Source organism: Glandiceps talaboti, chromosome 12 (genome assembly GCF_964340395.1).
Source record: "Glandiceps talaboti chromosome 12, keGlaTala1.1, whole genome shotgun sequence".
Taxonomy (NCBI): domain Eukaryota; kingdom Metazoa; phylum Hemichordata; class Enteropneusta; family Spengelidae; genus Glandiceps; species Glandiceps talaboti.
Window position 1 is genome coordinate 8,364,379 of NC_135560.1, and position 12,912 is coordinate 8,377,290.

The 12,912-nt window shown below is 36.7% G+C and overlaps 1 protein-coding gene across 1 annotated transcript; it reads right to left on the reverse strand.

The window, feature by feature from the left end:
• Window positions 1-457: 457 nt before the first annotated feature.
• Window positions 458-10,372, reverse strand: LOC144443373 (protein PRRC1-like). Its single transcript, XM_078132840.1, has 7 exons — window positions 10,327-10,372; window positions 8,128-8,319; window positions 6,719-6,939; window positions 5,720-5,887; window positions 4,866-4,920; window positions 3,984-4,251; window positions 458-3,128 (listed from the first exon to the last, which is right to left on the reverse strand). Exons 2-7 carry the CDS (start codon window positions 8,267-8,269, stop codon window positions 2,819-2,821), a joined length of 1,164 nt encoding a protein of 387 aa, XP_077988966.1. The 5' UTR covers window positions 8,270-8,319; window positions 10,327-10,372; the 3' UTR covers window positions 458-2,818.
• Between the last annotated feature and the right edge of the window lie 2,540 nt (window positions 10,373-12,912).

The following is a 12,912-nucleotide window of genomic DNA, read 5'->3' on the forward strand; positions in this document are numbered from 1 at the left end:
TCCTTTACATGCAAACCGCTATCCTTGCAGGTCAACGTTCTCATTCACACAGCAGTGTGGTAGTTCAAATCTTGCCAATGGGCATTAGACATATCATTCAGAGACAACTAGTAAACGGTGAAGTGAGAACAGATTCTGAGACATGTATTGAATTCTAATTAACCATTTGACCATCATGACTTCTGTATCTATACATTCCCTATCAGACTGGTGAGTATTTAAGTCCCTTCCTCGTTACAGAATATACAGAATCACGCATACAAGTGTTTATTAGGAACAGAATCCTTTTAATTTCTGTTATAAAGAGAACGTGACAAAACAGTTACACAAAGACTGTCGTTATTTTCGTTTGCCATTGTCTTGGACAGCTGACAAATGTACTTGTAAGACAGTAAAGATGTTTGATTTATTTAGAAATAAAAATAACTTCATTTTTCATATAACTATTTAACACGGGTGAAGTTGCACCCACTGTAGTGAACAAAGACGAAGATCTCAATTGGTCGACTTTTATATACTTTTTACATTTTTTATTGTTTGCTTCTATTTAGAATTCGAAAAAAGACACGTTTGTCACATAGCTAGGACTATTTTTGGAGCTCATCTACTGGGAAGTTGTATTACACAGCAATGGTAATTCCTTCAACCTTTTTCTTCAAACTATCCACACTTTTACAAAAAAACAAACTTTTTTGTAATCTTAAATGTTTAACACCCCCCCCCCCCACGCAGTTGGAGTACACTATGTGTAAGAAATGTTATACAAGCTTTATATTTCTCCGAAGATGACCACTCCATGCACCGTATACATGTAGGAACCCACCGTGTCACTGTTAGCGCCCTCACTCATTTATCAGCCCATAGCCTTTGTTTGAACAATGTTTGGGAATGTTTTTTATCTATTCATACATAACTAGAAACACACCAATTTGATAAATAAAAGATACAGGTGAATAACTTTATTTCAATGGTACTTTTCTTTCTTTACCCAGTACCAACTATCTGATGGAAAGTTGCTGTGAAAATACACAAGACATGCTGATTTTCATAAGCTGTCTGTTGTAAAACTGTTTTATTGATGGTGAAACATGTCATTGGCTTTTGTCATACATATATTTACATAATTAAATCCTGTTGTTGATTATAAGGTACAGGATATAATATGACAGATTGATAATTTCCTCCGGGTTGACAGATCACTAAATCTTACCACCAACTAACATGTAAAATTGAGAATTACTGGCCTTGCAGGTATACAGGATTACTTATGCCATATACTAGTATGACATAGAGGGTCTGCAATCTGATACAGTCCCAGCACCCTCTAATGGTACTGTTTATAGAGGGCATGATGCAGCGTCACAATAAACAGCGCCACCTAGTGATGATGTATAGTAAGGACAAACTCTTGGAAATAACTGTGAATGTTGATATCCAGAGATATTTGATTACAGTGATAGCCTCTCCAGAGGGCGCTATTGATAGGAAGGGGTTCCTGCATCTATTCTATTCACAAGGCAAGATTCCATGGAATACATCATCCTAAAATGGCGCAAAATTGAATTTGATACGAACAATGGCAGTTACATATTGACATTTTTTTAAGTTGTAAAATTTTGTACTCATACAAATCAGATAATATGGTCTTCTACAACATAATATAAAAATATTGCAATACACTTTAAATTTGTGCTACAGTCAAAATAACAATAAATAACGGAAAATACTACGACAGAACTCGAAAGTGAAAAACTTGCAATCCGACTGCTTCCACAGAAAAAATGTATATTCCGCCTATCGTTAATGACACAGGAATAACGCTGCTCAGTTTGTTATTTTTAATTTGTAGGAAAAAAAAGTACTTTGTGGTTTCATTTACTGAACACTGCTTCATCAGTACATATTACTGAAATTAACTTCATTTGTCATTACCTCTAAATGCACTATTAATCAATGACATATTTTCATTGCTCTACAAAATTACATCATTAAAATTTGCATAAATAAATTTTGAGGACGACAAAAGCCAGGTATGTTTTAAGCAAAGGGTACCGTGACTTCAAGAAATAACACTTGGCCAACAATTGCTGGGGATTTTGTCTGTTGTCCATACTGACTGACAAAACTTTGGGGGTGGGGGTGGGGGTGGGGGTAGCATATTTTAAATAATAATATGCAAGAAACCTTTTCACACAAAGTTAAAAATACAAAATGGACCCTGAACTGCAGTTCACGACTAAAATACAAAATTGGACCCTGAAGTTCACGACTACGTCATTTTAATGGAGGCAACATGATGTTATACTTCAGTAAGAAATATTTATACATAAACAGGCAAGATTATAATTTGTGGAAAACAAATAGTTGAATGACATCTTCTGACGCTAAATTTTTACAAAAATAAATCATGGAAGTTATCCTTGTTAATAGTTTTACTATAGAATCTGACTGTATTTGTTGCAATTGCTGAGATTCAAGAATGTATCTAACAAACCTGAAAATTACTGGAATATGAAATCTTGTAAAACTTATTTGATTTAGAAAAATGTGAAATGTTAAAAAGAATAATCATATTCATAACTTGACAGATGATGGGTCAAAGTTTTGATTTTACATGATAGCCACCTGAATACCAAAGAAAGGTCAAGACAGCTAGCTATGGTCAAACTTTGATTTTCCAGATAGCATAGTGAATACCTAAGAAAGCTCAATGGTGATGGTTAAGATTTTGAGTTTTATGTTAGCTAAGGAAAAACCTGAAAAAGATCAACATAACTTAGTACTTGATGTCAATCAAGTTATTTGAAACTATAGTGTTTTACACCCTTGGTTGTAATCTTTGTTTATAAAGTTCAGCCAGCATAAGTGCTGTTTGATAAATCATGTCCCTTCGACTGACGCCAGTAAAGGCCACGTGCCAATCAGATTGATGGATGTTTGGAAAATTGTGATGGATTACTTCACCGACTGTAACAGCCAGTCCCGACCATCGAAGGTTGTAATCTGAACTTGTTCTGTCCTGTGCCTGGCTTACATATTCAGAGGCAATTGGTGTGGACTGTGTGAAGGAATCTAGATGGATGTTGTTTAGAGGGTCATCAAGGAGGACATAGCCAATGTCAAACCATCTGTAGTAAAAGTGAGAAAATATGGACAAAACATAAATGAAAGTGCCAATGACACTGAAACACAACTGATTACTAAGTCTCACTTGTATATTATTTGCGGATTTCTACAAATGAATAAATTCTTTGTTGCCTGGTTAATATTTCACTTTTCAACTGTCTAATTCTACATATATTTTGATTCTGGACTTCAAAGTCCTTGTGCATTAAATTTAGTTTGAGATATTCCACAAATATTGGATTTTTCCAGACAAATATGCTTATCATTTAGCCAAAAGTAATATGGCACAAAAATAATTCAGTCATATTTGTCTCTTGTTCTGTATCAACTTGGCCTTGCTTAACTACTACAAGGTATTTCAATATGAAAGAAATGGCTTACTTTGGGCAATTGACTCTGGAGATCAAGTTTTTGCACTGTCATATTTCAGGATAAATGTCGGTCTTTTGTGAGATTAGAAGAGTAATAGAAACAACCCGTGTGATGATGTGAGATGTCGGATCATGTGGAGCACATATTGGTAAACCATGAGTCTGTAATCTATGTATAATTCTAGGTAAATACTGTACCATTCCTAGGTGGGTGTTGTCACATGTATAGTTAGTTCCATCCAAGCAGCTAGACAATAAAGAAGTAGTGAAATGCTCTCTCCCTCTGGAGACCCACCTGAATCAGTGTATAAGCTACCCTGAGAGTCTCTCAGTTCGCAGTTCGAAATGGATAATAAGAACAGTAACATAATATTTATGCATACATGTTCTTTTTTTTCATTTTTTTTTCAACTGACTAACCGCCCCATCATTTTCAGAATGTAAGATGAGAAATAACTTAAAAGAGTTGCCATTATAACAACTTACTTGTCAGGCAGTAATTCAACAATAAAGCTCTCTACAGCTATGCAAGGTTGTTTTTCATGAATTGCTTCACTTCGACGTAGATTTTCAATTCTTTCTTCAGCTCCTTTCACACCTGATGCAAAGCCTTCTGGTTGGGGTGCAATGTTGGGCTGTGATGCCATCCCTGTCACCGTGGCCCTACCAAAAACTTTCTGAAAAGCATCTCTGATTGCTCCCACTTTGACTTCCTTCTCTGATGTCACAATAAAGTCTATCTCTCCACCTGAACCTATCATTACCAAAAAAAACCCAATAAATGAAACAATGACATCCTGACACCGTTATCTCTAACATTTAATGACATATTTGCAATTTACTCAAGACTGTTTCCATGGTTGGATAAGGGTAAAAAATTGTGACTTGTGAAAGAAGCATTACAGTTGAATTAGTCTAGTTCCTATATGAAACGAGTTATAATTACTATGATCATCTCCACCTACTACGTCTAGTCAGTCATTACTCTAGCACAGAAATCTGTGCTACCCCCAGCAGTGTTCATATAAATGTGATGACATTATCACATCGTCACATGATTTTAGTCAAAACAGCTGTACTAATTGAATATTAATGAGCCATTGTCTGAAGTAAGCCTATTAAAACTGCCTATTAATTTGTGATGTAGAACTATTGACATGTGCCGTTTACCCTTCACCCAGCATGGCCAGATTAACAATAAAATGTTTAACTTTGACTAGGCGTAGGGAGTGGAGATGATTGTAGTAATCGTAACTCATATCATATATAGCAACTAGACTACAGTTAAATGAACTACTCCAGATCTCTTTAAATAACTGAAATGCCTATTTTAAAATATACCAAATACATAGAAAATTGAATACTTACGAATAATTGGAGCCATTCCTGGGTCCAGGGTGGTTATCATTGTATCTACTGAACTCTACAACAAAAGATCAAATACTGGCTGTTAGCAACGAGTGGCTAGAAGATTCTGTATTTAAATTAGTAGTGTGTTGTCACACATTAGCTAACAAACATTATTGATGATGTTCTTATCTTTTTTCAAGTACTTCTGTGGTAAATGAGTATAATAACCCCTTCAAGTTCAATCTTGGACTAGTTTTGGGATTTTTCAAAAAAATTTGTTTCAATTTTAACATAATTGGTTCTGTTTTCCTGTGTTTCCCCTTAAGGTGATTGTAACGAAATCAAATTTGTGAACTCAGAAATTACACAGGAACCATGAGAAACATCCTATGTAATTTCTTTGTTCACAGTGTAGGTAATTTCCATGCAGTTGCCATTTTCTACTGCCATTCCTTCCTGAAAGCTGCTCTAGCTGCAACTGGAACTTTTTTTGAAACTGTTTTGTTCGATAATGACTTACTCAAAATATCGTATACCCTGAACATTATTGAATCACTTGTGGGTAAACACATAGTATGGTGCAATATATAAAATCAAATTGATTTTTGGGTCCTGCAGTAATATTTCATATGATGCTAGACAGTTACAATAGTACAAGAAGGTCGACTTATTCTCCCAGCGCCTACAGTTATGCATGTGAAGTGTGTGGACTGGAAGTTATGGTGTCGACCAAGAAATCAAATGTTTTGTTATTTTTATGATGTACCTAGGCAGTAATATGCTATTTCAAGTACTGAGAATTGAAAATAGGGTTTCAGTTGCAAACTGTTCCACTTTATAATCATTTGTGATATACAACTTTTAGTGCTTACCTTTGTTTTTTCTACTACCTTCTGCACAAAAGTGCTTCCTGACAACCATCCCCACATACCACCCCCATCGTCATGACTTTGTTCAGCTGGTTGTGTGTATGGCATACCACCCATGTCAGGGAGCGCTACACTGGATTGATAGGGGGACTGCATGGGAGGAGGTGGCATCTGTAGAAAGAGAAGTCAGAAAAAAATTAGCTCCAGTTTTTACAGCACCCTCTTCAACTTAGTATGAAAAGTCTACCTGTCATATCAGGTTTTCTTTCAACTGGTATCTAATGGGCATTACAATACTTTATCTTACAGACTAATGGGTGGACTTGGCTCCCTTGGTTTATCACTGTGTACATAGGTTCCTTTTTGTTTGATCTGGGGTTGGTGCATGCTCATTCTATTGGGGATTGGATACCCGAACAGCACGACTGATTTTGTTGGTTATAGATGGTCAAACATGGCTGTGGGGAGCAATAAACGTTATCTGAATGTTTATATTTCCGTTATATGTACTTAAATTAGCAAAATAACGTACTTGCATATGAAGCTAAGAGTTGAAATATTAGAGTAGCTGTGCAAGTTTTATATCATCTATTGGGAGAGGTCTCATTTTAATTGGTGAACACTGTTGATACTGTTGCTGAACCCCTAACTTACTTGGTTCTGTCAATGAACCCTAACTTACTCAATATTGATACTGAACCTTTCACTTTCTTACTATTCTTGCTGAACCCCTTACTTACTTGATGATATTTCTGAACCACTAACTTACTTGATGATATTTCTGAACCACTAACTTACTTGATACTGTTGCTGAACCCCTAACTTACTTGATATTGTTGCTGAACCACTAACTTACTTGATATTGTTGCCAAACCACTAACTTACTTGAGATTTGTTGCTGAACCCCTAACTTACTTGATATTGTTGCTGAACCCCTAACGTACTTGATATTGTTGCTGACCCCCTAACTAACTTGACATTGTTGCCGAACCCCTAACTTACTTTATATTGTTGCTGAGCACCACTGCTGATGCCATGATCACTGTCATGACTGACAGGCTGTTGATGGGGACTGTACATCTCAGGCTGTTGTGAAGGTGGGGGAGGGGTGTATATTTGTGGTTGAGTGCCTGGTGCTGACTGTGTCAAGGTGGGTCCACTGGGTATTGTCATTGGTCCTGACAAACTTATAGAAGTCTGGGGGATTGTGTTCACCATTGGTACTGGATAAAGAGTAAAAAGACATGTCATTGATCAGTGTTTAGGTATCAATTATAGATTTTAAAATAAATGTGACAGCAAGAAACAAAACTCTTATATTTTCACAATCTCTGTAAACACTGGATTTATCTGTGAACAAAATGAACAGCTGATGATCACAAATGACAAATAAGGTGGTGATTTTAAAAGTGAAAATCACACTCAAATCATCCAATATGAGACATGTAAAATAGAATATACATTATTAGCAACACTTTCTTACCTTAGGTAGTAAGTAGATAGTTTGAAAATTTTTTGGTGTTTGTGTTAATGCAAATACCTTCTGAACCTAAATGACTTTATACAGGTCTACTAAATGTGTTTTAAACTTGTTTTGTTATTCTTATTATAGGGGTCCTTCTTTCCTAGATGACCCCCTCCCACAGATTTTGATGAACAACTCCATACCTGCATGCCAAGTGTAGTGAATGTTGTGTATGATTCTCAAATAACTTCTACTTGATGTTGAGTCTACATTTCAATTAAAGACAGTAACTTTCAGCAAATATTTGGTGTTGATACTTTCAGATTTTAGTTTCACCATATATGACCAGAACATGTGCACCAATCCATTTTAACACTTGCAAGTAAGTTAGGGAGTTCGAGAAGTGTTCACAAGGGAAAGTGATTAAACATCTCTGTCTTACTGTGATAGGAAGCTAGGACACCTTACAAGTTACAGATCATATTCACATCAATAAATTGTCAAACTTTTTTCCAATTCACCCAAAGGTTACTAAGTATTGTAACCGTTGGGTACATTGGAAAAAGTTTGACAATTTATTCATATGAATGTGATCTGTACGGTGCCCTAGTTTCCTATCACAGTAAGACATAGATGTTTAGTCATATCAGCAAGGTAAATACAAATACATTAAATGTACACACACGCACACACACACACGCGCGCACGCGCGCGCACACATACAACACACATACAAAACAAACACACACACACACTATTACCCCCCCCCCCCCCCCATCCCCAACACACACATAAAACAATCAAAGAAGATACGTTTATGTGGTTGAAGTCAGGATGGTTTCAAAACTGTCCAGGGGTACTCTCCAAGGTCATACCGATAGCATGCTTTCTGTGTCTTGTGTACATGTCAACATGGTTACTAACCTACAACACTTGAATAACTCACCTTCCCCAACTTTGTTGACATCATCCATACTAACCGATGCTAGTGTTGTTGTATCTGACACTGGAGGCACTGGTTGCATGAGTGTAGTCGGGGATGAAGGTTCACTAAACTGTTCCTCCCCACTGCTTGCCTCTTCCATCATCTTGAAAGAATCTTAGACAAACGTTCCAAAAATTTACAAAACTTCCAAACCTAAAATAAAATAAATATACCATTTTTAGCAGACAGTTGAAGACTTACGGGAGGGGTTGAAATTCTGGAGAGAATCAAAATTTCAGTCAATTCTGATGATGTCGAGGAACATTATATACATTTTAGTATCAAATTTTAAAAAAATTTATAAAATTTTACACTGTACACTTCAGTCTTTGTCAACAGACTGACCCACTTTTCAGTACACGTGACCTTAAGGACACACAAACAAAAACCTAATAAAACTGTAGTGTGCAGTCAAAAACTTCAGGTACAGTTTTCAAGTTTAATTCGATAATGTGGTTTATGGGTTATCAGTGGCCGAGTGGTTAAATCACTTGCCTCTTAAGAGTCAGGGTTCGAACTCATTCAGGGTTTGATTAAATTTACCACACTGTAAGAAGAGTAAGACTCAGAGTAAGAAGTGTGTCGTTCAGTTTGACTCTACCACGAACAACACAGGTTTCGCCAGGTACAAGTGCAGTAACACTGAACCCATGAGGGATGGCCCTCACTGGACTTCTTGGGAGACAAGTGTTCATATACTTACAGAACTATCCAGTTTAAATAAAGATTATTATTATTATTATTATTAACTCAGTTGAATTTTCATTTCAAGATATACATTTTAGCTTTCAAGGTAAGGCAGAGTGGGCATCCACATCATCTTTACAACCTAGATGTGACTCTTATGAGTTTTTGTTCTTGTGCTTTTCTTGGGTGTGTTTTTTTTCATTTTGGTATTGTGTCGCAAAGTACAATCATTTCCTATAAAAAGAATAGTGCGCAAAGGTCACGATTGGACTTGGTGGTCTGTACAATAACTTCAATAAGTACTTCGCAATCATTGATCATAGCTTAAGCTGTCTAATCTCAATACAAATATATAACAATAATTATGAGCAAAAATAAATAAGACAAAACAAAAACAAACAAATGACTTTGAAGGGTTATTACCATAGATTGTATTTTGGATACACAGATGGTGGGGGGGGGGGGCTTAAGTCACTGAGTTCAACAAAATCAGTGTTGTGGGTGTTTTATGAGACCATATTGCATGAGTATGAACTGTCAGAACATATGCTATACACCCCATAATCTTTTGCGCTGGCACAGTATGGAAAGCTTCTTGAGATAGTAACACCAACTCCCTGGGCAAAGATATACAGCCTACACAGAGTACTGTCAAACAGCTGTATCTTCACATCCTTAAATATATATAATATTACTCTCTATATAAGTTTATTTGAGTACATGTAATAAAACCCTGGGGAGTTGTTAATGGTACAAAACATAAAATAAAATAATAACAAAACTAATAAACTATCTAAAAGAAGCATTACATAACATAATAAAATCCATGAACTACAAAAGCTATTCAATGAAAAGAAAGAGAAAAATAATGTATGGTACTTAGACAGAATTGTGCATATAATATAATAATAATTGTGCTCACACAACGTACATGCAGTTATTTTCGACATATGTAATTCTTTGTTTTACAGTTGGGTGCCATGGAAATGCTAGTTAAATTATGACTTAATCAAATCAACACTTTCTCCTTCGAAGTTCACGATAAAGTTCATCACATGTTTATTGTGCCGGACTTCGATGATATTATTATTATTGATCAGTGACACAGACAGACCTCGTAAAACTTTTGACAGCATACTGTACGTACTCCCGAACTCCTTTGTATGGAATCGCTATTCTAGCGTGTCTACACGCTATCTGCAAGGTCTTGCATTTTTCGTAAAATTCCACCGATTGTGAACAGCGACAAACTCACCAAAATGACCCGGATTCCTCGTGTGCTGGTAACGACTAGCGTCTAGTCTTAGGCACAGTAAAGTGTCATGATTCGACCGAACGCCTGTGCTCTGACCTTGAGAACTTCTACGTTTCGTATATATATATACTTCGCACAGTGGTGGGTACATTTTGACCTCAGTCGATTAATACAACCCGCATTTGATGAAAATATATAGAAATATATTATTAACTCACCTGCAGCTCTGAAACTGGACCAGATGTAGTAATATGGTCGCCACAGTGTGACGTCACATGCCACGTCTGTCCACAGTTCGCCCTCAACACGTAATGAGGTGTTTCTTTTGTTTTCGAGAATACAGTTGGCAATATATTGGACAAGTTATTAACACTCTCCATAGGCAGCGCCTCCTTCAGGTCATTTCAAGGAAGCGCCGCATATGGAGAGTGCACATACATGTATAAATACATAAATCACCGAGTGTGAAGGGCTCATTCGTGGCATGGATATACCTTAGGCGAAAATATCTAGACACTGGTAGCCGTTTCCTGCCGCAACCAAAGCGGCAATCAAATAATGGTTCATTACTTTCTTCATTTCCTTTTTCGGAGATGGGGTGGGGGAGGGTGGGTGGTTGAAACTATCCTATGTTTATGATTATAATATCTTTTTTGTCATTATTTACGACGGAATGCCCTTAAAAAGCTCATGTGACTTTTAGTAATAAGGGAGCGATCAGTTTTTACGGCCGGGGCTTTTTGTTCATGTTGTTCTTAAAAATAGTGACCCTCCTGCAATTCACCCACAAAACAAACAACCCCCCCCCTGACAAAAAACAAAACAACTAATCCCTCCACAAGAAACATTCTTCTTGTTCTTGCAAAAGACACTCTATTCTCAAAGCATAATACGGCACACTGTATAGTTAATTTTATGATAACATAACATAACATAACATAACATAACATAACATAACATAACATAACATAACATAACATAACATAACATAACATAACATAACATAACATAACATAAAAGAAAAGCAGCAGTTAAACGTTTCATTGGTTAAAGTATTTAAATGAGGGGTGGGGTGGAGCCCAGACGTTGAATTTGCGGTTTTTACTTGAATATTGAAATAACAATTCATTTGAATATCATGGTGAACAAACATGGTTAAAACCACGTGATCACAGCGTGTGCGTCACAGTGTGACTGTACATTAAAATCGACTTTAAAATACGAGATCCCTTGTCTGCCATGAGTTCGAAGTACGCAGTGACAAACAAGTATATGAGCAATTCGATATCTACCAAATTCTTTGCATGGTTTTCTGATTCTGAAATTTAGAGAGAGAGAGAGAGAGAGAGAGAGAGAGAGAGAGAGAGAGAGAGAGAGAGAGAGAGAGAGAGAGAGAGAGAGAGAGAGAGAGAGAGAGAGAGAGTCAGACAGACAGACAGAGACAGACAGACAGACAGACAGACAGACAGACAGACAGACAGACAGACAGACAGACAGACAGACAGACAGACAGACAGACAGACAGACAGACAGACAGACAGACAGACAGAGAATATGAGTAAACTGCGATTATTTGTGCCCTAGTATATAATATGTTTACTCGGTTATCCTGGAGCAGTCGATGTTAAATTCTTCAATTAAGTAAGCGACGCGTGATCAGTTGAAATGCCATAAATCAGTAAAAAAATGCATGGTTACTCACTTGCTCACAGTGGCATTCTTAAAGTAGTTTCTGGTGAATTATGACAAAGCCTATAAACTGAGATCTATCTACGTCTTCGATTATGACGGTGTCTGTAACTAATAGTATCTCTACTTGCTTCTCCACTCGTTTCTGTAATCACATAATATATGTCCAAGAATTTGGAAAGAAACAGACATGTCATGGGCAGGTAAGAAGTCCTGAACATTGATTTAGTTAAACTTGAGCCAGCAGTGGAGTCTCTTTTAGTGCGTGAAAAACACATGTAACACACAGTGGCTAGTGTCTGAGGTTTATTTTCAAATCATGACTGAATGCGTTGACCCTGTATGTCATATTGAAACATAAACGTTCAAAATTTAACCTTGATAATCCTTGATGCTATAAGACCTAGCTATTTCCAAAAATACAAACATCAACAACAACAACAACAACAACAACAACAACAACAACAACAACAACAACAAACCCTCCAAAACATAGTCATAAAATACTTTGATCAGAATCCAGAAATGGTTTATAATATACCGTGTATATCAAGATACTGTGGTGGAGGTTCAACTGAATGACACTACTTTCGAAATGACTCACGTCAAACGACTCGCGATTTATGCAAATTCTCCGAACACACAAAATTACTAATGGTTACCGAGAAGAGGAAAATACAAAAACAAACCTTAGCTTTGATCTGGAGCTATATCGTCCATATATGGTCAGACCAGGGTATTTATTTCGTTTGCGCGACTGTTTACCTTGCTCAACATCTAAGTTTGCGATCGAGGAGAAACATAACTTTGTGCGGTTCTCGAGCTAAGCTATGGGTCGCTACTACACTAGAGAAATGCTTATGGTTTGCATATACCAATGGGTGAAAAGAGCCACAACAAAACTGCTTATGAAGACTTTCTGCGCGGTGAAATTCTGTGCGCATTTTTGGTGCCAGGAGAAAGAAGGTGAGAAAAAAAATGGACTTTTTTTGATAATTGAAGAGCTCCCGACACCAAATTACACAGACGATATAATACTTTTCTTCGAGCTCACGATAAGGCCACAGGCCCAAAAAGCAAACAATAATACAAACGTTCATAGAGGGAAATTCCTC

Coding starts and splice junctions, on each gene's coding strand:
- LOC144443373 (XM_078132840.1), bottom strand. CDS start 8,269: ATGATGGAAGAGGCAAGCAGTGGGGAGGAACAGTTTAGTGAACCTTCA. Junction 6,940..8,127: donor TGTCAACAAAGTTGGGGAAG/GTGAGTTATTCA, acceptor CTCTTTATCCAG/TACCAATGGTGAACACAATC. Junction 4,921..5,719: donor AGGTAGTAGAAAAAACAAAG/GTAAGCACTAAA, acceptor CTTTTGTTGTAG/AGTTCAGTAGATACAATGAT.